Consider the following 20,158-nt stretch of genomic DNA (forward strand, 5'->3'; position numbering starts at 1 on the left):
CCCTCTCTCTCTGCCCCTCCCCCACTCATGCTCTGTCTCTCTCTCTCTCTCTCTCTCTCTCTCAAAAATAAAAACATTTTAAAAAAACCAAAAAAACAAATTGGCAAAAAAGAAGTCAAACTTTCACTCTTCGCAGATGACATGATATTCTACGTGGAAAACCTGATTCACCAAAATTTGCTGGAACTGATACATGAATTCAGCAAAGTCACAGGATATAAAATCAAGGTACAGAAATCTGTTGCATTTCTATATACTAATAATGAAGCAGGAGAAAGAGAATTGATCCTGTTTACAATTGCACCGAAAACCATAAGATACCTAGGAATAAACTTAACTGAAGAGATAAAAGATCTGTTTGCTGAAAACTATAGAACACTTATGAAAGAAATTGAAGAAGACAATTTCTTACTCATGGATTGGAAGAAAAAATATTGTTAAAATGTCAATACAACCAAAGCAATCTACACATTCAATGCAATCCCTCTCAAAATAACAGCAGCATTATTCACAGAGCTAGAACAAAGAATTCCATAATTTGTATGGAACCAGGAAAGACCCTCAGTAACCTAAATAATGTTGAAAAAGAAAACCAAACCTTGTGGCATCACAATTCCAGACTTCAAGCTGTATTACAAAGCTGTAATCATCAATACAGTATGGTACCAGCACAAAAACAAACACATAGATCAGTGGAATACAGAACCCAGAAATGGACCTACATATGTATGGCCAACTAATCTTTGACAAAGCAGGAAAGCATATCCAATGGAAAAAAGTCTCTTCAGCAAATGGTGTTGGAAAACTGAACAGCAACAAGCAGAAGAATGAACCTGGACCACTTTCTTACACCATACACAAAAATAAATTTAAAATGATGAAAGATCTAAATGTAAGACAGGAAACCATAAAAATCCTACAAAACAGGTAGCAACCTCTGTGACCTCAGCCACAGTAACTTATTAGACATGTCTCCAGAGGCAAGGGAAACAAAAGCAAAAATGAACTACTGGGACCTCAAGATAAAAAGCTTCTGCACAGCGAAGGAAACAATCAACAAAACTAAAAGGCAACCAACAGAATGGGAGAAGATATTTGCAAATGATACTGGATGAAGGGTTAGGATCCAACATCTACAAAGAACTTACCAAACTCAACACCCACAAAACAATCCAGTGAAGAAATGGGGCAGAGGACATGAATAGAAAGTTTTCCAAAGAAGACATCCAGATGACAAACAGACACATGAAAAGATGCTCAACATCACTCATCGTCAGGGAAATATAAATCAAAACCATAATGAGTTACTACCTCACACCTGTCAGAATGGCTAAAATTTATAGCTCAAGAAACAACAGATGTTGGTGAGGATATGGAGAAAGAGAAAGCCTTTTGCATTGTTGGTGGGAAAGCAAACTGATGGAGCCACTCTGGACAACAGTCTGGAGGTTCCTCAAAAAATTAAAAATAGAACTACCCTATGACCCAGCAATTGCACTACTAGGTATTTATCCAAAGTACACAAAAATGCTGATTTGAAGGAGCACATGCACCCCAATGTTTATAGCAACACTATCAACAATAGACACATTATGGAAAGAGCCCAAATGTCCATCAGCTGATGAATGCATTAAGATGTGGTACAGGGGTGCTTGGTGGCTCAGTTGATTAAGTGGCTGACTTCGGCTGTGGTCATGATCTCACAGTCTGTGGGTTTGAGCCCCGCATCAGGCTCTGTGCTGACAGTTCAGAGCCTGGAGCCTGTGCCCAATTCTGTGTCGTCCTCTCTCTCTGCCCCTCCTCTGCTCCTCTCAAAAATAAACAAACAAACAAAAAAAAGATATGATTATTACTGAATATTACTCCCAGTGCAGGACTCAAACTCACAAGCTGCGAGACCATGACCTGAGCCAAAGTCAGCCGCTTAAACTGATTGAGCCACCCAGGCACCGTGAGAGCCTTTCACATTTTAAAGTTTCTTATTCTATTCTATGCGTTGTTTATTAATTAGCCTCTAAGTTGAAGGTACTAAAACCTACTAAAACCTACCTCAGAAAGGATTCTTATGAGATAATTAATATAAAGTGCTTGCGGTAGTTAGTGCCTGATTCATTATAGGTGTTCAATACTGAATATGTAATATTATATATTATTATACAGTTATTGATAATTACATATAAAATTATGGTGATTGCCCCTTTCTCTGTTAATGTATACTATTTCATTAACTGCATTGTGGATTAATAGTTTTCACATTATAGTAAAATCCAAGATAAACAGAAATGCCTCATCCTAGATATCTGAAGTCCCTGGATAGCTAAGATTTAAATTTTTTATGTACCAATTTACTTCTAAACATATGTTTTTCACTTTAAACAAAAGAATGAGCTTTATAAAAAATGTCAACCATTTCAAAATCCTCTTCCAAAATTGTAATGAACATATGTGACAGAGTTTTAGTCAGACGGTGTGACTGTTTTGGGTTCTGCTTTTCTCCCCCAGATTTATTGAGATACAATTGACATATAACATTGTGTTCTGTTTTAAAATACTCCATTTGCGCACTTCCATGTGTTGACACAGTCCACACAGCTGCCAGTGTTAATATGTTTGCATGTTCCATCGATTCCCAACCAGTCATGGTTGGGCATGAAGCAGTCTGGCTCTGAGCCCTTCCCAAAACTCCAGGGATTCAAGTCCTCACTTGGAGTGCATCATATATTCTTGGGGGCCGCTGATTTTTTCCACTGTACCTGCTGGATCCAGTTCCCAGGCTGCCTGCCATCATAGGGTAGTTTTGATCTTGTACCCCAACACCCGTCCATTCGTGGCAGCTGCCTGGAGCCCTGTGCTGATAAAGACTGTGAGGTCCAGTTTAGGCTTGGCAGGATGGAGTCCTCTGATTACTGGTGTCTTTAATAGTTACAGTTCCCAGCACCACCTTCCCTGCTGCTCCCACCTGTAATGGGATGATGTTAACAGATTTTAGGTTGGCTGCCTACTGATGAACATACCCAGGAGCTTCAGAGATGGAAAGCTCTCTCCTTTCACCAGTATAAATACAATACACTTGCATGTACAATTGAATAACACGGGTTTGAAGTTTGCAGGTCTACTTATATGTGGATTTTTTACACTACAGTACTATAAATGTATTTTCCTTCATTTTAACAACTTTTCTCATTTCCTTTAAGAATATAGTATATAATACATATATAAAATAGGTGGTAATTTATTAACAGTAAGGCTTCCAGTCAACAGTAATTAAGTTTGGGGGGAGTCAAAAGCTATATGCTGATTTTTGACTGCAGGGGATAAAGGAGTGTGTGCATCCTAACTTCACTGTTGTTCAAGGGTCAGCTGTATATTTATAGGCAATGTATTTGTGCCTTGAACTCGCACACTGATGCAAGCATTAATTTATGTAGAATAATATTTTAATGTTTTCACGGAGTTGAGCATATTTACCTATTTTTAAATGTTTATTCATTTTGAGAGAGAGAGAGAACGTGCGCATTTGCGTGCATGGGTGAGACGCAGAGAAACAGAGAAAGAGAATCCCAAGCAGGCTCTGTGCTGTCAGCACAGAGCCCGAGCTCAGTCTCATGAACTGAGAGATCATGATCTGAGCTGAAATCAAATTGGACACTTAACTGACAGAGGCACCCCAGCGCCCTGAGTTGAGCATATTTAAATTATTTTTGTACTTCTAATTTTATTGTATCGTAGTCCCAAAATGTGATGTGTAAAACTGTTATCCTTTTATATTTACTAAGTATATTTTTGTGTTTTTAGAATACAATCAAAGGTAATTTTTTTTTGCAAGTCTGTTGGTGTGGTCATTTAAAAATTCATATTTGCTACTATATTCTTTTGGATATATACATACAAATCAGTTATGTTTTGCTTCTTATTTCTTTCTTCTTCTTCTTTCTTTTTTTTTTTTAAGCCATTCCTGGCCCTTCATCCTCAGACTTTTGCTATGCTCCCGAATCTGTGATCTAATATCCATTTGTCAATTAAGATTGCTTTCAGTTCGGGGCACCTGGCTGGCTCAGTCAGTTAAGTGTCTGACTTTGTCTCAGGTCATGATCTCACGGTCCATGGGTCTGAGCCCCGCATTGGGCACTGTGCTGACAGCTCAGAGCCTAGAGCCTGCTTCAGATTCTGTCTCCCTCTCTGCCCCTCCTCGGCTCATGCTCACTTGCTCTCTCTCAAAAATGATTAAACATTAAAAAATAAAAAGATTGCTTTCAGCTCTAGATACCAGAAATTCAGACAAATAATAGTATGAACAAGCAAGGGTAGCAGATGAGGCTGCAGAGGTAGGCAGGGGCCAGGTTATCTAAGCTTTTATACTACTGCAATGAAAAGCCAGGTTAAAGCCAGGCAGGGTTTAAGCGGGGAGTGGGTAGCATATACAGGCCTGCCTCAGATATATTGCAGTTTGGTTCCAGCCAACCACCATAAAGTGAATATGCAGTGAAGTGAGTCAAATAAATTTCCTGGTTCCCCAGTGCATATAAAAGTTATGCTTACACTATACTGTAATCTATTAAGTGTGCAATAGCATTTTGTCTTAAAAAATGTATATACCGGGGCACCTAGGTGGCTCAGTTGGTTAAGTGTCCAACTTCAGCTTATGTCATGATCTCACAGCTTGTGAGTTTGAGCCCTGAGTCAGGCTCTGTGCTGACAACTTAGAGCCTGGAGCCTGCTTCTGATTCTGCATCTCCTTCTCTCTCTGCCCCTCCCTTGCTTGTGCGCTCTCTCTCAAAAATAAATAAACATTTAAAAAAATATACATACCTTGATTAAAAAATTGTTTATTGCCAAAAAAAATGCTAACCATCACCTGAGCTTTCAGAGTTGTAATTACTGATCACAGATCACAGTAACAAATAATAATGAAACAGTTCGTAGTGTAAGAAATTACCAAAATATGACAGTTACACAAAGCAAGCAGATGCCTTTGTAAAAATGGCACCAATAGACTTGCTGAACACAGGGTTGCTACAAACCTTCAGTTTGTGAAAAACACAGTATATGCAAAGCCCCTGGGTGGCTCAGTTGGTTAAGCGTCCCCCTTTGGCTCAGGTCATGATCTCATGGTTCATGGGTTCAATCCCCACGTCAGGCTCTGTGCTAACAGGTCGGAGCCTGGAGCCTGCTTCAGATTCTGTGTCTTCCTCTCTCTCTGCCCCTCTCCCACTCATGCTGTCTCTCTCAAAAAATGAATAGACATTAAAATTTTTTTTAAAAAAACAGTATCTGCAGAGCATAGTAAAGTAAAATGCAATAAAATGAGGTATGTCTGTATGACATTTTTCACATTTTTGAGATCGGTTTGGATACTGAGGGGAGAAGAGACCGCAGGAGAAGACAGGAAGCAGGGAGGTGGTTAGAAGCCTGTGTCTGGCAGTCAACTGAGAGAGGGGAAGGTGGCTGAAACTGGTTGTAGAAACAGAGGCAGTGAGAAGAGGCCGCCACCAGGATGCATGCTGCAGGCAGAGCCAACAAGCCACAGATATGGGGTGAGAAGTGTAGAAGAGTCAAGAATGATGCCTGGGTGTCCCTCACCCCCACCCCAGGGATGAGGACCCAGGCCTGGTGGTACAGATAGATGGTTCTGAAAGCTGAGATCACGAGGGATCACTCTGAGAAGAGAGGGCAGGAAAGAGAAGCGGGGAAGGTATGGATCACTAGAGATCTAGTGGAGGAGGACGGGCAGGAGGAAGTAGAGTAAGGTAAGCAGGGATCCAGAAGAAAGGTTCTCAAAAATCCACAGGGGAGTGTACCAAGAAGGAGGGTTTTCAAATGTACCCAGAGATTTGTTCTGGCAGGGATGGCAAGCATGCACAGAAATGACTGTCATAAAGGAAGTTTTTACTCACAGCTCCCTAAAATCCGGAGCCACAACAGGAAGCTTCTAGGTTGGTCAGGAGGCAGGGGAAGTGAGGGGAGAGCATCAGTCAGAGCTTTTATTATGGGAAGGAATGACTGAGACAGGGTAGACAGACTATGTAGGCTTAGGAGTGGCTAGTCTGAACAGTTTCAGTGGGCTCTGGAGTATCAGGACTGTCCCCAGTTATCTAGGACCTGGCCCTGGGGTTATTAGGGCAGGGGAACATTAGCCTGGAGCGAGCCTAACAGTTTCCAGAAGAGGTGACAGGATGTAAGCTCTGGATTAGTTGGTTTGCAAATGAAAGACATGTTCCCTGCACAAATTATTTGCTATCTTTAGAAGTTATCTAAACCTGGAAGGGGCAGTCCCACCCTAGTCAGTGAGGCCCCAGATCCAGAGCATCAGAGAAATTTTTAAAAAGATAAGAAAATATAGTTAATACAAGGAAGAAGTGTTCAATTGTATCATCTGTGTTGAGTGCAGCTGAAAGACTGAGATAAGAACAGAAACTTGGCTTTGAATTTGGCAAATGGAAAGACCTTGATGAAAGAAAGCCAGGTCAGTGAAGTAGTACGGAGGAAAGCTAAAATATATTGGGTTCAGGAGAGAATGTGCAGAGAAGTGGCTTTTACGGAGCAGAGAAACAGAATGGTGAGAATGCAGAGGAATTCAGGGTCAAAGGAAGTGCCTTCACTTAATGCACAACATTAAGCACATTTGTATACTGATAGAAATGACCCAGCAGGCAGGGAGAAATGAATGAGTCATTACAGACAGAACTCCAGAACACTGTGGAGGGAGGCTGAAAGGATTCTGCAGTCCCAAACTTAACTTGAAGTTATAGCTTTAGTCTTTTTTTTTTTTTTTTAGTGTTTATTTATTTTTGACAGAGAGAGACAGACAGTGCATGAGTGGGGGAGGGGCAGAGAGAGAGGGAGACACAGAATCTGAAGCAGGCTCCAGGCTCCAAGCTGTCAGCACAGAGCCAGACGCAGGGCTTGAACTCACAGGCCGAGAGATCATGACCCGAGCTGAAGTTGGACACGTTATTAACCGACTGAACCACCCAGGCACCCCCACAGCTTTAGTCTTTAAAATAAATGAGAGTTTTAGAAGCACCTGGATGACTCAGTCATCTGAGCATTTGACTTTGGCTCAGATCATGATCTCACGGTTTGCAGGTTCGAGCCCCGCGTCCGGCTCTGTGCGGACAGCTCAGAGCCTGGGGCCTGCTTCAGATTCTGTGTCTCCGTCTCTCTGCCCCTCTCCTGCTTGTGCTCTCTCTCAAAAATAAATAAACATTTAAAATAAATGAGATTTTTGCCTTCTATTTCATAATACAGGCACACCCCCATAAAACATATCTGCAAGTACGATTTCCCTGGAAGAACACTGAGTTATGAATACCAGAATGGCATAGTGGCTGTTTATCAATCTTCAGCTGATAAAATTTATATTGAATTTTCAAAACTTAATAACATATTTTAAACTAAATGGCTTGCAAGAAAACCTTCACACTGGCTCCAAATACAACTGGTAGACCATAAAATTACAGCACTTTGCAAATTTTGTATTATCAGCAAAGGTGTACAGGTCTGATGGTGGTCTAAGAGAGGCCACTGCTACTTAATTGTGACGTGACTAAGAGGTAATGTTTTAAGCATTTTATATCCTAATATGACATTTGTAACACCGCTAGGTGCCATGTTGTGATTCAGAAAATTGGTAGAATTTTTCAATTAACCTGCTATTCCTTATAATTTTTCCTGTTTAAAATAATGGTTAATATGTTTTTCTCAGTTTTCTCAGAGATAGTCTGACATTTTGGGCACACGTTACTGGCCCGGTCTGTTTAAAATTTTTAAATACTTACCTTGTAAATTACGTAACTTCGGTTGTTCCAAATCTTACAGTAAAATTGATGCTCCAGACAGTTGTACCACAGATAGTCTGCTGTTTTGCATCCTCTCAGCACAGAATTGGGGCTGTGCATACTCCAGCTTGAGAAACGTATAGTACTTGATCAGAAAACTTATGGAAAAACGAATTCTCACATTGTAACAATAGTAACAAAATTTTTAAAGCCGTTCAGGTGGGATTTTTAAAAAGGGATCTTAAAGTGGTTCCGACGGAGTCGTATTGTAGGGCCGAAAACAGAAATTGTGTATTATCTTCCTGCACAAAACTCCTAAACCATTTGTGAAGGAACAGAGGGAGGATATACGGCAAGACAGCAGCAGGGAGGGACGGAGGTCTTGGCGAGAAAGGTGGGTTTGAAAAAGCAAGTTCCAGGTTTCCAGGTACCAGGTATTTCCCCTGTAGGCAATGAATTTGCGGTTCCAGGCACCCAAGGTTCAGGAACCTAAGGTTCCGAAGAAACCCAGGCCCGCCCTCACCCCTAACCGGTCACCAAGCCCGAGCAGCTTCAACCGGCACTGCGCAGCTGCAATGCGCATGCCCGCGGGGCCAGGCGGAGGGGCGGAGCGAAGCGGAGGGACTGGGCTCCCCGACCTCGCTCAGGGCTTGTGCCGGAGAAAGCATGGCCACACTGCGCAGGCTGCGAGAGGTTCCCCGACACTTGCTGGTCTGCGAGAAATCCAACTTCGGCCATGACAAGTCGCGCCACCGGCATCTTGTGGAGACGCACTATCATAATTACAGGGTGAGTCTGGCCGTCGTGGGCCACTCAGGAAGCACCCCGTCTCCGGGAGCTGGAGAGATGTGGGGAAAGTCGCGTTCAGTGAGGAGCCCGCCCTCAGCGCGAAGAGGGGCGGGGCCCCGCGCTAGGCACTTTGGGAGCTGTAGTCTCTATACTACTCCGAGCTGGTAGCTTACAGAGCTGTGGGACTACAACTCCCAGGATGCGCCGGGAGTAGGGGCAGTGTCCTGTCCTCGCAAGGAGGGGCTGGGCGATTTGCTCCGGGCCGATTCCAAAGCGTCCGCTGGCTACTTTGGCCCCGCCCCCGGTGGTACACTTTCTTCAGAGGAAAAAGTCAGGCACGGGCCTCTGGAGTAGAGAGGCTGTGACGTATGCCACGTGGAGCCGCGGACTGGCTCCAAATTGGGGCCTCGCGCCCCTCCCCACCTCTTGATTCTTTCTCCCACCTCATGGGAGCATCTTGCCGAGTCCAGACCCAGGAAGCACATGCTTTTCTAAACTGTTTAGAGGAACTAGTTTTATCTCTGAGAAAAGTTTCCACTTTGCCCGTTACCTCCTGTGGTCTCCAGCTGGAGCGCGCTAGGTTGTCAGGTTTAGAGTGAAATGAGTCGTGGTGTCCCTGTTTGCAAGCACAATTTAAGAGCTTTACGGGGGCGGGTAACTTTGGCTTTTGCTTCGTAAAAATGTCAGCCGCATGGGGCGCCTTTCCGCAGATGTGGAAGTTGAGGCATCAGTGAGGTTAATTATTGGTTTATCCAGCATCTGGCAAGAGAAGAGGAGAATAATCCAAATGTCAGTCAAGGGTCTAATGGTCCGTTCTCACCAACCCATTTAGGTGGTGAGGCCTCCAAAAACTCGACTTAAACCGGTTTAAGCCTTTTGCTTTTACTTGAAATTGATCAGCCTAATCTCCACCCAGGTCTGACTGGCAGTTTCTCAGAGACACAAATGGTGACCTTGGTCCGTCAGGAATAGACTGGTTTGAGCTTTGGGAGAGCACTTTTCAAGGTGTGGAGCATTTGGGCCACATTTGAAACTGGTTAGGCTTAACATCTCTGCCTTAGATTTCCATCTAAGCTTTCCAGCTCCTCACCAGCAGCAGTCAGGGTGTGTGCCTTCTCCCGCCTGGGCTGATCTGTAGAATTCTTCTGTCTAGAAAATGGAAATAACCAGCAGCACTTATGCTTTTGTGGAGCCTGTTAATGATTGATGTCCCTAATTTCTGTAAGCCCTAAAGGACAGTCCCTTTGATTCCAGCTGGTACCAGGATAAACAAATCTAGGGATATTCCATTGTATTAGATTGCCCTAAAAATTAGAGTAGTGGACAGGATATAAAAGATATTGCTTATTTGCAAAAGATGAAACACAAGCAAGAGCTTTCTATTAATTTTTTTTTCTCATTCAGCTTTCCTATAATGTTTGAATACAGAAATAACATGAATTGTCAAATTTCTTTTTTCCTGAGACTGGTAAATTAAGAGTTTTGTAGAAACCTGTGGGGGAATAGTTAGCAGCCTTCATATGTTATAGCATCCCTAAAAAGCTGGGGGTTAATCTACATGAAAATAAGGCTTATTTATATTACACATTCCAATAGGTTTCATTTCTGATTCCTGAATGTGGGATACTATCAAAAGAACTGAAAAACCTGGTCATGGAAACCGGACCCTATTACTTTGTGAAGAACTTACCTCTTCATGAGTTAATTACACATGAATTCATCAACACCTTTGTGAAGAAAGGTGAGGAAAACCTGATCATATCTATGAACGTGGCAAGCTGAGGAAGGATAGATCACATCACAATAGTAGGGGTCTTCCCTTGTCTTAAACGGCCTCTGGAGATGGTCTGTGGGGTCAAGTGCGTGCATCGCCCCCCTGCCCTCAGTGTTCTCACCCTACACTTTCTGGCGCTCTCTTTAGGTGGTGGTTTCTGATTACACTTGTTCACAAGTGTGGCATGGGGATGTAACATGAAGGTATCTCTCATCTTAAAACAAGGATTCAGGGAGAGGAAGGTCTTGGGACCTGTGTATTCAGATACACTGCTATTGGGTGTGTGGCTGCTTAGACCACAATGTTCCCACTCAGTCCCCACTCAGCAGTCTCAAAGGGTTCATCTCCTGATGCAGCCACAGTGGCTGTTCACCAGGCGGTGTGCCCGTTTATGGTTCAGTGCCTTCTGCTTAGATTTTGTGGCTCTGACCCTCTTCTGCTCACCCCATTTCCATTCGTGTCTGCTGAGTTGATTTCTCTGTTGTAGTTGTTTTGTAGGGGCCACTTGTTTGAAACTGTATTTCAGTGTCTTTAGGGAATGCACCCTCACTACATGAATCACTGTGAGTAAGCCCTTTATCTTGTTGCCGGCCCTGTGTCTGTCCTCTGCATGGAGCTATGAAGAATCCAGTTCCTTGCAGTTCCTCTCCTTCAGGTGCTGCTGGCACTGCTCGAGAAACTGGACGTGTTGTCCCTGGCCCCATCAACTTTATTCCTTTCATCTGCTCTGAAATTCGGTACTAATTTGTTAATAATGTGGACACTGGCTGCAACAGGCACTTTTACCTATCTGAACTCATGCAACAGCTCTACAAATTAGGGCTATGATATGCATTTTACAGGTGAGGAAACTGAGGTTCAGAGAAGCTGCGTGGCTTTCCTAACCTCACACAAGTTCCTGGCACATTTTGAAACTTTACCTGGAATCCTTCCTCTCAAGTGTATACATTTCCCTAGTGTTCTACTTTGTGCCTCTGCCAGCATCCCCGGGGGTACGCACTCCACCCTGAGTCCATTTTCTGCTTGATGGCAGTCACCTGGCACAAATAGGCCCTGGGGGGGGGGGGGCATGAACTAGCTAGAGTGTGGCCTCTGTGTCCTCCAGCTCACCCTTGGCAGGTTTGAGGTTGATTGAGTGAGCTGGAGCAGTGGTGGATACTGACCTTTAATCACCTGGAAGATTTGTTACAGTGTAAAGATAATCTGCTAAATTTTTGTAGGTGTGATTTTTTTTTTTCCTTAATTTCTGGTCTGGGGTCTTTCTCTTATAGGTTCGTGCTATGCACTAACATACCATACAAATATTGATGAAGATAATACAGTTGCCCTGCTGCCAAATGGTAACAACACTCAATCTTTTCTTTGATTTTAGAAGAAATACTGTAAAAAAAAAAAAAAAGAAGTCAAAACTCCAGATTCATTCCCCTTCTTAGAAGGAATTATTGTTAACAATTAGGAATTATTGGTGTTTATTCTTCCTGACATTTTCTTTATTTTTTTTTTTAATATTTTATTTTATTTTTGAGAGACAGAGAGAGAGAGAGAGAGAGTGAACAGTGGAGGGGCAAAGAGAGAGGATCTGAAGTGGTCTCTGTACTGACAGCAGAGAGCCTGATATGGGGCTTAAGCTCATGAACCATGAAATCATGACCTGAGCTGAAGTTGGACTCCCAACTGACTGAGCCACCCAGGCTCCCTTCTCTTGACATTTTCTATAAATTTATAAACAGACATAAAGCTTGTTCTTTTTTTTTTTTTTAACATAAATTGCATTGTATTACATTGTTTCTCAGTTTGCTTTTTTCCCCAATATGTCATAGACTTCTTTCCATATCAGGACATATAGTTCTGACTTACTATTTTTCATATTTTGAAGGTATTCCAGTGAATAGATATACCATGATTTAACTATTATTTCTTTAATAAAAATGTACATATTTCTGTTTTCACTATCATAAGTAATATCTGTGTATGTATAATACATTAAAATATGCTTCTACAGGGGCACCTGGGTGGCGCAGTCGGTTAAGCGTCCGACTTCAGCTCAGGTCACGATCTCGCGGTCCGTGAGTTCGAGCCCCGTGTCGGGCTCTGGGCTGATGGCTCAGAGCCTGGAGCCTGCTTCCGATTCTGTGTCTCCCTCTCTCTCTGCCCCTCCCCCGTTCACGCTCTGCCTCTCTGTCTCAAAAATAAATAAACGTTAAAAAAAAAAATTAAAAAAAAATATCCTTCTACATAAGTAAGATGTATGTATAAATAATATCTTTGTATCACAAGGAAGATCCTTGTATGTAGTTTATTACCCTCATATCTAACTGTTGAATTTGCTGTGTTCTCTGTTCAGTCAGAGAACATGTCATATTTTAGCATCTTTTTTTTGGGAATTATTTGATTTTTAGGGAAATTAATTTTATCACTGGATAAAGATACTTATGAAGAAACTGGACTTCAAGGTCATCCATCTCAGTATTCTGGCAGAAAAATCATGAAGTTTAGTAAGTATTATGCTCCATCAGTTTCCAACAAGTCAGTAATCGTCCTGTAGCTATTGAAGTTTAAATGTTTGAATTGCTGCTGTTCTTTTTGTTCAGAAGAACTATGGCTTTTTCTTGTCTTTAAAACTTCTGACTCAAGGGGCTCTAGGTTGAGCTTTGGAGAGAATAAGATTGCTGTTGTATCTATTTCTCTGCAGCTGTAGGCTGAATCCTATACAGATCACAGAGTTGGAATGGTCCATTAAATATATGCTTTGGGCCAAAAATTCAAAGTAATGAACCCAACATAAGAGTCTACAACTTGTTCTTAATGAAGAATTTCCTTTACTTTCACCAAATTTTTGGGATTACTAGTAGAGATTCACCTGTGAGTGAAAAGAGATGGTTTTACTGATAGTGTCTGGCTTGAATGTGAATAGATGAGGCTGCCACATCCATAGGTAGATTTAGGATTGACTTCCCAAGGACCTCTGCTCTTGGTCTTTGACCCAGGAAAAAGTATGAATTTAAAACAAGGCAGAGTTTTGATTTGGTAAACCAAAGGAGTGCAAGAAGAACAAAATAATTTTTACTATTCACAAAATTCCAAAAATTCTGATGCTTTTTAATACAACACTTTTGCCACAGTGTAGGCTGTAGTATATGTGAATGAACGATGTATTCCTCTTTCCATTTTTTAAGTTGTTTCCATTGATTTGATGGATTTATCCCTTAACCTGGATTCTAAGAAGTATGAAAGAGTTTCTTGGTCCTTCAAAGAAAAGAAGCCCTTGAAATTTGATTTTCTCTTGGCTTGGCATCACACAGGTATGAAAAATATGTAACAATACAATGACTTGGAAATCCAATTATTGATTAAAGGGGGGTAATAGAGAATTCAAACAGGTGATTGATCCTTATAGTCTAGGATATTGTATACATATATGCATAAACATTATTCAGGAAGCTGCTTGCAGCCCTCTGCCCTCCCCAAGAGCTATACTTCAAGATGCTCTAGGCCCACAGGCATCTGCCTCCATCACCGTGGGGTATGTTTGGATCCAGAGATCATGGCTTCAGAGCAGCTAACTCTTATCTATTTCTCCTCTTCCTTCCTGCAGCTTACCTCAGATAGCCTTGGCTGCACATTTTTAAATAACACACATTCTAAATACAAACTGTTGATTATGGCAAGATAATAATCAGGCAGACCATTCATTGTCAGGTTAAATTTGTCATAACTTGAAATTGATTGAACGTTAAATTTAGTTCAGGGGTCCCCAGACAATGTCGATTTGCTTACAACTGCCATGTGCCTTGGTCCTTTTAGAGTGTATCTTTGGTCCATCACAAGATTGTCATGGGTCAGATCATCAGTTATGATGGTGTGGTACTCTGATTTGGAGAATAGGGAGACACATAGGTCCATTTTGGAGATCACGCCTATCCATCTGCTCTTCCTCGGAAGTTTCTGGTCACTGGGTGCTGTAGGTTGCTTGCATGGGTCTGGAATGCTTCAGTGCTTCTCCTACTTATGGTAGAGATACAAGAGGGCAGAGACACTGACGGACATTTCAGTTGCTCGAAGTGTTCATTGAGTACCTTCGGTATATTGGGTTCTGGAGAGTTCTGTGTTCCTAAGACTCCATATTATTCTAAGGGCTTATCAGGAACTGGGGAAGGTCTGAGATTTTCCCCACTTGTAAGCTAAGAAGTTAGCCTGCACAGTCTCATGGATGCTGGCAGAAGGTACGAGACTCAGGTCAGAGGCAAAGGATTTAATTATTCATAGTGTCAGTGGCTGGACTATGAGCATATACAGTAGTGCACCAAGTCCCAGTACCTACAGGGTGATACACAGTGGGCCAGGTGACACCCGCGCATGGAGTGGGCTGCATTACAGAAGAGGAATCCGGAACTCCAGTCTTATACTGGCCAGTAAGCCTGCTGACCTTTGCTCCTGGTGGTGGGGGATGGGGGTAGGTGGGGTTGAGATGGAGAGCAGATTATTTCTATTGCCCTGGACAGTAAGAAGGCCTGCCTGTTGCTCCCCCCACTAAGGGGGCCACTACCGCTGTCTCCCAAGGCTGTTGGAAAATCCATGAAGATACATTGATTTTACTGGGTTTTTAAAGACAAGCTCAGATGAGATGCTGCCATCGTTCAGTTCGTCTTGTGCTTCCATTAGAGAGATTATGCAAATAAGCTCCTCTGTAGAGTTCACTAATTTTATTTATACACGAGTGGTGCTTTTTTATTTAGTCAGTCAAAATTCTCAGATTAGGGCACCTATGATACTACTATAGGTTGGACGTGAAAGGGTTACGCGTTTCCAGGAAAAGTGAAAGAAAGCGAATGTTTACAGAACTTTGGCACCAAGGAGCCCAAAGCAACTTAAATGATTTTAATTTGAATACAGCTTTGCACACCCTCCTTCTGCTTTACTTCATCCTGCCTGCTCCCCGGAACTGTCGGGAGGGAATGGGTTGGTTCCAGGGATTCGCCGAACTTGTTTCCAGTACTCACATGGCCTTTTATGGTGTGTTCTAAGGTGCAGAAGAATCAAGGATGATGTCGTACTTTTCCAGTTACGGAATTCAGGAGCGGCAGCCGCGAGTAGCCCTGAGCACGGCGAGCGAGCTGCAGTGCCCGGTGCTGCGGAGCGGCGAGCTGGGGGGAGCCCCGGGGGCGGCTTGCAGTGCCCCCGAGCTCCTGGACTGGCTGGGCGCCGTCTTCAGTAACGCCCAACTGTGCGTCCGGGGGGGGGGGGGGGCGCGCGGCGGGCTGGGGCGTGGCCAGCTCCGCGTTCTTCACGGGGGTTTATACTTTGAAAATGATCAGGTGGGGGATAACAGAGGTGTTTTCTTTCTTTCTTTCTCTTTCTGTGTGTGCTACAGAAATAATGAGCCGAATAATTTCGTATCAACCTATTGTTGTCCTCAGCCGAGCACGGTGGTGGCAAAAGCTTATTTGTGTACAATCACTGGGTTCATAGTTCCAGAGAAGATACGTCTCCTGTTGGAACAGCTGTGGTGAGAACTTTTTTTGCCTTTTAGGTCTTGCTTGTTCATGCCAGCATGACATGTCCGGGGCAAGGCTACTGTTCCAGACCTCAGGGCTCTCTTGCACACGTCTTCTCTTTTTTCCTCACTTGGGTGCACAGTGTGGTAACATTATCATCTTAAATGATGTGACTGTCCTTGGTGAGAGGAAAATTCTGTTTGTACTTAACAAAAAGACAAAGAGCAGAGTTTAATTAGGCTTCTTGAAAACAAGCTGTTCATTTTTCACGTCGTGCCCCAAAAGTTACAATACCACTTAGGAAAATGGTGATACTCTATGGAACACGTTATGGTCTGTTTTAAATGTTAGAATTCTGCAAAGGTTTTTTTTTGAAATGGGGTGAGAAAGCAAGTTGACCATCTTTGAAACCAAATCATGTCTAACATCTGTTCCCGCTCTTAACATCTGCCCAGGGCAGGGTTCACATGCCAGGGACTGGACACGCAGGATGGGGTGTGTGGTTGGGGTTCGGAAAGGTACTCTCCAGAAAAAACGCCACATTGTATCTAATGTCAGGAAACTCCATTCCCATATTAAAAAGACTGTGAAGTAAACATAATGCCTTTGCAGTCTTCACTTTTCAAATGTCTAAGATTTAAGTCTTGAGGGTTTTCTAAGTCTAATACCCCTTTTCACTTACTAGTTTAGTAGTTTGATTTTCCTCAATAAGAAGGTTGGATTTTAGGGGCACCTGGGTGGCTCAGTCGGTTGAGTGGCTGACTTCAGCTCAAGTCATGATCTCGGGGTTCATGAGTTTGGGCCAGGGTCGGGCTCTGTGCTGACAGCTCAGAGCCTGGAGCCTGCTTTGGATTCTGTGTCTCCCTCTCTCTCCCCCTCCCTTGCTCATGCTCTGTCTCTCTCTCTCTCTCTCTCTCTCTCTCTCTCTCTCTCTCTCATTCTCAAAAATGAATAAACATTAAAAATAATAATAATAAAAAGAAGCTTGGATTTTATTTAAATCCAGTAAATTATTCTGCAGTGTTGCCGTGAACACAGACTGTTGAGTGAACAACACTGTTAAATGGAGGGAAACTATTTTTATACACTTCTGTGGTTTTTTTTTTTCTTTGCATCTTACATGTTGTTCCATAGTAAGCGTAGGAACTGCTGAAGTTGGTTTTGTGCATTCTGTATTGGTTAACGTTTATTGAGTTCACCACATAGTAATTTGAATGTAATTTGTATCTCTTAATTTTTTATCAATAGAAGCTAAGGTCTGAGCTTCATTGGAACATCAGAAATACCACTCATTCTGAATAAGTAAAAATATAAATGTGAACGTTCCTAGCCCTCCCGTTTGTTAAGATTTCTCTTTCTTTTTCAGTCGCTACTTTGATGAGCCAAAGTTAGCTCCTTGGGTTACATTGTCAGTTCAAGGCTTTGCAGACAGTCCTGTTTCGTGGAGAGAAAATGAACATGGTTTTCGAAAAGGAGGAGAACATTTATACAACTTCGTGATTTTTAATAATCAAGACTATTGGCTTCAGATGGCTGTTGGGGCAAACGATGACTGTCCACCATAAAAACTACAAAACTTTAAATCACGTTTGTGTATGTTTCTGTTTGGTTTCAGATTTCTTAATGGTAAAGGGCTGTGTGTTCACCCAGGCTTGTATGATGATGGCATTTCTACTCTTGACTTAGGGCCCATCCTGTGAGTGCAGCTGGGCCTGACATCCAGTACAGAGCTCATAGTTGACTACCCCTGGTCAGCGTCAGTATAAGCACAGAAGTGTGGGTCACTACATGGTAGAGCAGACCAGGATGGCCAGGGAACAGGCGCTGTTGGACCATTGGGTAAGATGTGTGCCATTACTCAGGCGTATGATTACAGGTTTTTCACATAATAATAAAAAGAAGCCCTTAGATTATACTTCTCAGGGCCAGTCCCTGTTGTAAGTGCTGATTGTGTATCACCTCATTTATTTCTCACATGAACCCCAGGAGGAAATAGTGGCACAGAGTGTAAACAAGTGAGCAAGATCACGCTGGCTGTGGATCTGAACTTGACCTCAGGTTAGCTGGTTCCTAAGTGTGTGTTCCACTCATGCCTCTGGATCAAGGAGGAATGCTTCGATACTGTGTATTGTAAAGCACAAGTCAAAAGAATTTTTTTTTCCAGCTGTGGCTGATAAGGACCAGCTGAAAACAACTAAAACTTCTGGAATACATATCAAGAACGATTTTTAAAAATGGATTGGCGAGCTGCAAAAGAATTTAAGAATTCTCAAAAAAATTTAAATATTCTTTTTTTTTAATGTTTATTTTTGAGAGAGACAGAGTGTGAGTGGGGGAGGGGCAGAGAGACAGAGGGAAACACAGAATCCGAAGCAGGCTCCAGGCTCTGAGCTGGAGGGCTCAATGCAGGGCTTGAACTCATAAACTGTGAGATCATGACCTGAGCCAAGGTCAGACACTCAACCGACAGCCACCCAGGCACCCCAAGAATTCTCAAAAAATTTTAAATGGAGGTAGAAACATAAAGAGGTAATTAGGATACTGGTGCCACTTTTCACCCTTATGACATTTGCCAAATATCAAATTGAACTTTGTTTTTCAGCACCTGGGGTGGGGGAGGGGCAGTAGCACAGCTGACAAAACTTAGGTCCTGCCCATGGTAGGGGGACTGATAGGAGACCTCACAAAGCTGAGACCCCAAAAAAGACAGACTAGTGTAAGGGTGAACAAATCTGTCTGTTTCCACCCTCTCCAATCTCCCCTTGTCCTCCCTCACTCCCCCCCACCCCCCAGATAGCGAGGAAGATTGCTTATCCTGAAAACCCATCTCCCCTGAGGATATGTATATATGTGTGTGTGTGTGTGTATATATATATATGTATACATATACGTATATATGTATATGTAAATATATAGCCACATTCAGCCCCCAAACTGATTTGTTTGCACAGCCTGGGTAGTCTAAAAAAGTGTCATGCTGGAAATTTAAAGTGATATCAGGTTTTTAGTGCCTTCCAGGTGACAGAAGCAAACCATTGTCTTTGGGGGAACTCAGAAATAGTTTCAAGGAATGCAATTTCACAACCAAAAATCACAAACATGTAAGAGAGACAAGAGCCAGCAGAAACAATGGACAAAAGAAGCAGGCCTACAGACTTAAGCTATTAAGACTTACCAGACATGGGGTGCCTGGGTGGCTCAGTCGGTTAAACATCCAAATCTTGATTTCAGCTCGGGTCATGATCTCTAGATTGTGAGATCAAGCCCCGCATTGGGCTCTGTGCTGAGTGTGGAGCCTGCTTGAGATTCTCTCCCTCTCCCTCTGCCTGTCCCCCACTTGTGCATGTGCACGCACTTTGTCTTACAAAAGAAAAGACTTAACCAGACATAATATAAGAGTATGTTTTATATTTAAAGAAATAAGAGAGATTAAAGAGCATGAGAGCAGATGGGAAAAGGACCAAATGGAAATCTAGGAATGAGGAACACCATAATTAAAAGTTAAGTGGATTGACTAACATGACAACAAACTAGGTACCACTGAGAAAATAATAGGAAGAAATAAGGATGTTTTGGACTTGCAAAAGACTGTATCACCAGCAGATACTCACTACAAGAAAGATGAAAGGGTGTTCTTCAGACAGAAGGAAAATAATCCCGGATGGAAATACAGATCATCACAAAGGGATGAAGAGCAGAGGAAATAGTATGAGTAAATGTATGATTTATTATTTTTAAAGCTTCTTTAAGAGGTAATTATAAACAATTATAGAAAAGTAGCATGGACTTTATAATATATGTAAAAGCAAAATGATGACAAGAAGGGCTAAACAAGGGGGGGAAGTATACTATAAGCATACTTACAAGGGTCTTATATTAGATGTAAAATGAGAGAACTATAATTCGAATGTAGGCTGTGATAAGTTAAAGATGTATACTATAAACCCTAAAGCTACCACCAAAATAGCCAAAAGATTATAGCTGTGAAACTAACAACAGATGAAATGCAATAAAAAAAAATAGATTAATAAAAAAAAAAAAAAGATAAGAAAAGAGGTAAAAGAGTAGAGAACAAATGGAATAAATAGAAAATAAATAGCAAGGGGGGGCACCCAGGTGGTTTAGTTGGTTAAGTGCCTGACTTGATTTTGGCTCAGGTCATGATTTCATGGTTTGTGGATTTGTGCCCCATGTTGGGGTCCCATGCTCATTGTGGAACCTACTTGGGATTCTTTCTCTCCTGTCTTCCCCTCCCATGCTTGTGCTCTCTGTCTCAAAAAAAAAAAAAAATTATATATATATATATATATATATATATATAT

General features: G+C 42.3%; 1 protein-coding gene and 2 long non-coding RNA genes across 3 annotated transcripts; 1 reads left to right on the plus strand and 2 right to left on the minus strand.

Annotated features, from left to right (window-relative positions):
* Window positions 1-2,470: 2,470 nt before the first annotated feature.
* Window positions 2,471-8,387, minus strand: LOC121020597 (uncharacterized). Its single transcript, XR_005786217.1, has 2 exons — window positions 7,779-8,387; window positions 2,471-2,959 (listed from the first exon to the last, which is right to left on the minus strand). It is a non-coding gene; the product is annotated as an uncharacterized LOC121020597 (long non-coding RNA).
* A 34-nt stretch (window positions 8,388-8,421) lies between these two features.
* RPP40 (ribonuclease P/MRP subunit p40) lies at window positions 8,422-17,423 on the plus strand. The gene is made up of 8 exons (XM_040460682.1): window positions 8,422-8,567; window positions 10,164-10,308; window positions 11,613-11,681; window positions 12,741-12,836; window positions 13,518-13,643; window positions 15,367-15,565; window positions 15,713-15,847; window positions 17,203-17,423. The coding sequence occupies exons 1-8, from the start codon at window positions 8,445-8,447 to the stop codon at window positions 17,399-17,401; spliced, it is 1,092 nt and encodes a 363-aa protein (XP_040316616.1). The 5' UTR covers window positions 8,422-8,444; the 3' UTR covers window positions 17,402-17,423.
* Window positions 9,060-13,318, minus strand: LOC121020598 (uncharacterized). The gene is made up of 2 exons (XR_005786218.1): window positions 13,202-13,318; window positions 9,060-9,326 (listed from the first exon to the last, which is right to left on the minus strand). It is a non-coding gene; the product is annotated as an uncharacterized LOC121020598 (long non-coding RNA).
* Window positions 17,424-20,158: the final 2,735 nt, after the last annotated feature.

This window comes from Herpailurus yagouaroundi, unplaced genomic scaffold (assembly GCF_014898765.1).
Source record: "Herpailurus yagouaroundi ecotype Mexico unplaced genomic scaffold, PumYag 250, whole genome shotgun sequence".
Taxonomy (NCBI): Eukaryota; Metazoa; Chordata; class Mammalia; order Carnivora; family Felidae; genus Herpailurus; species Herpailurus yagouaroundi.

Bases quoted from the DNA above. Each gene is read 5' to 3' on its own strand.
- RPP40 (XM_040460682.1), top strand. From the start codon at position 8,445: ATGGCCACACTGCGCAGGCTGCGAGAGGTTCCCCGACACTTGCTGGTC. The intron at 11,682-12,740 runs GTAACAACACTC...TTTGATTTTTAG, and splicing joins AGTTGCCCTGCTGCCAAATG to GGAAATTAATTTTATCACTG. The intron at 12,837-13,517 runs GTAAGTATTATG...CCATTTTTTAAG, and splicing joins CAGAAAAATCATGAAGTTTA to TTGTTTCCATTGATTTGATG.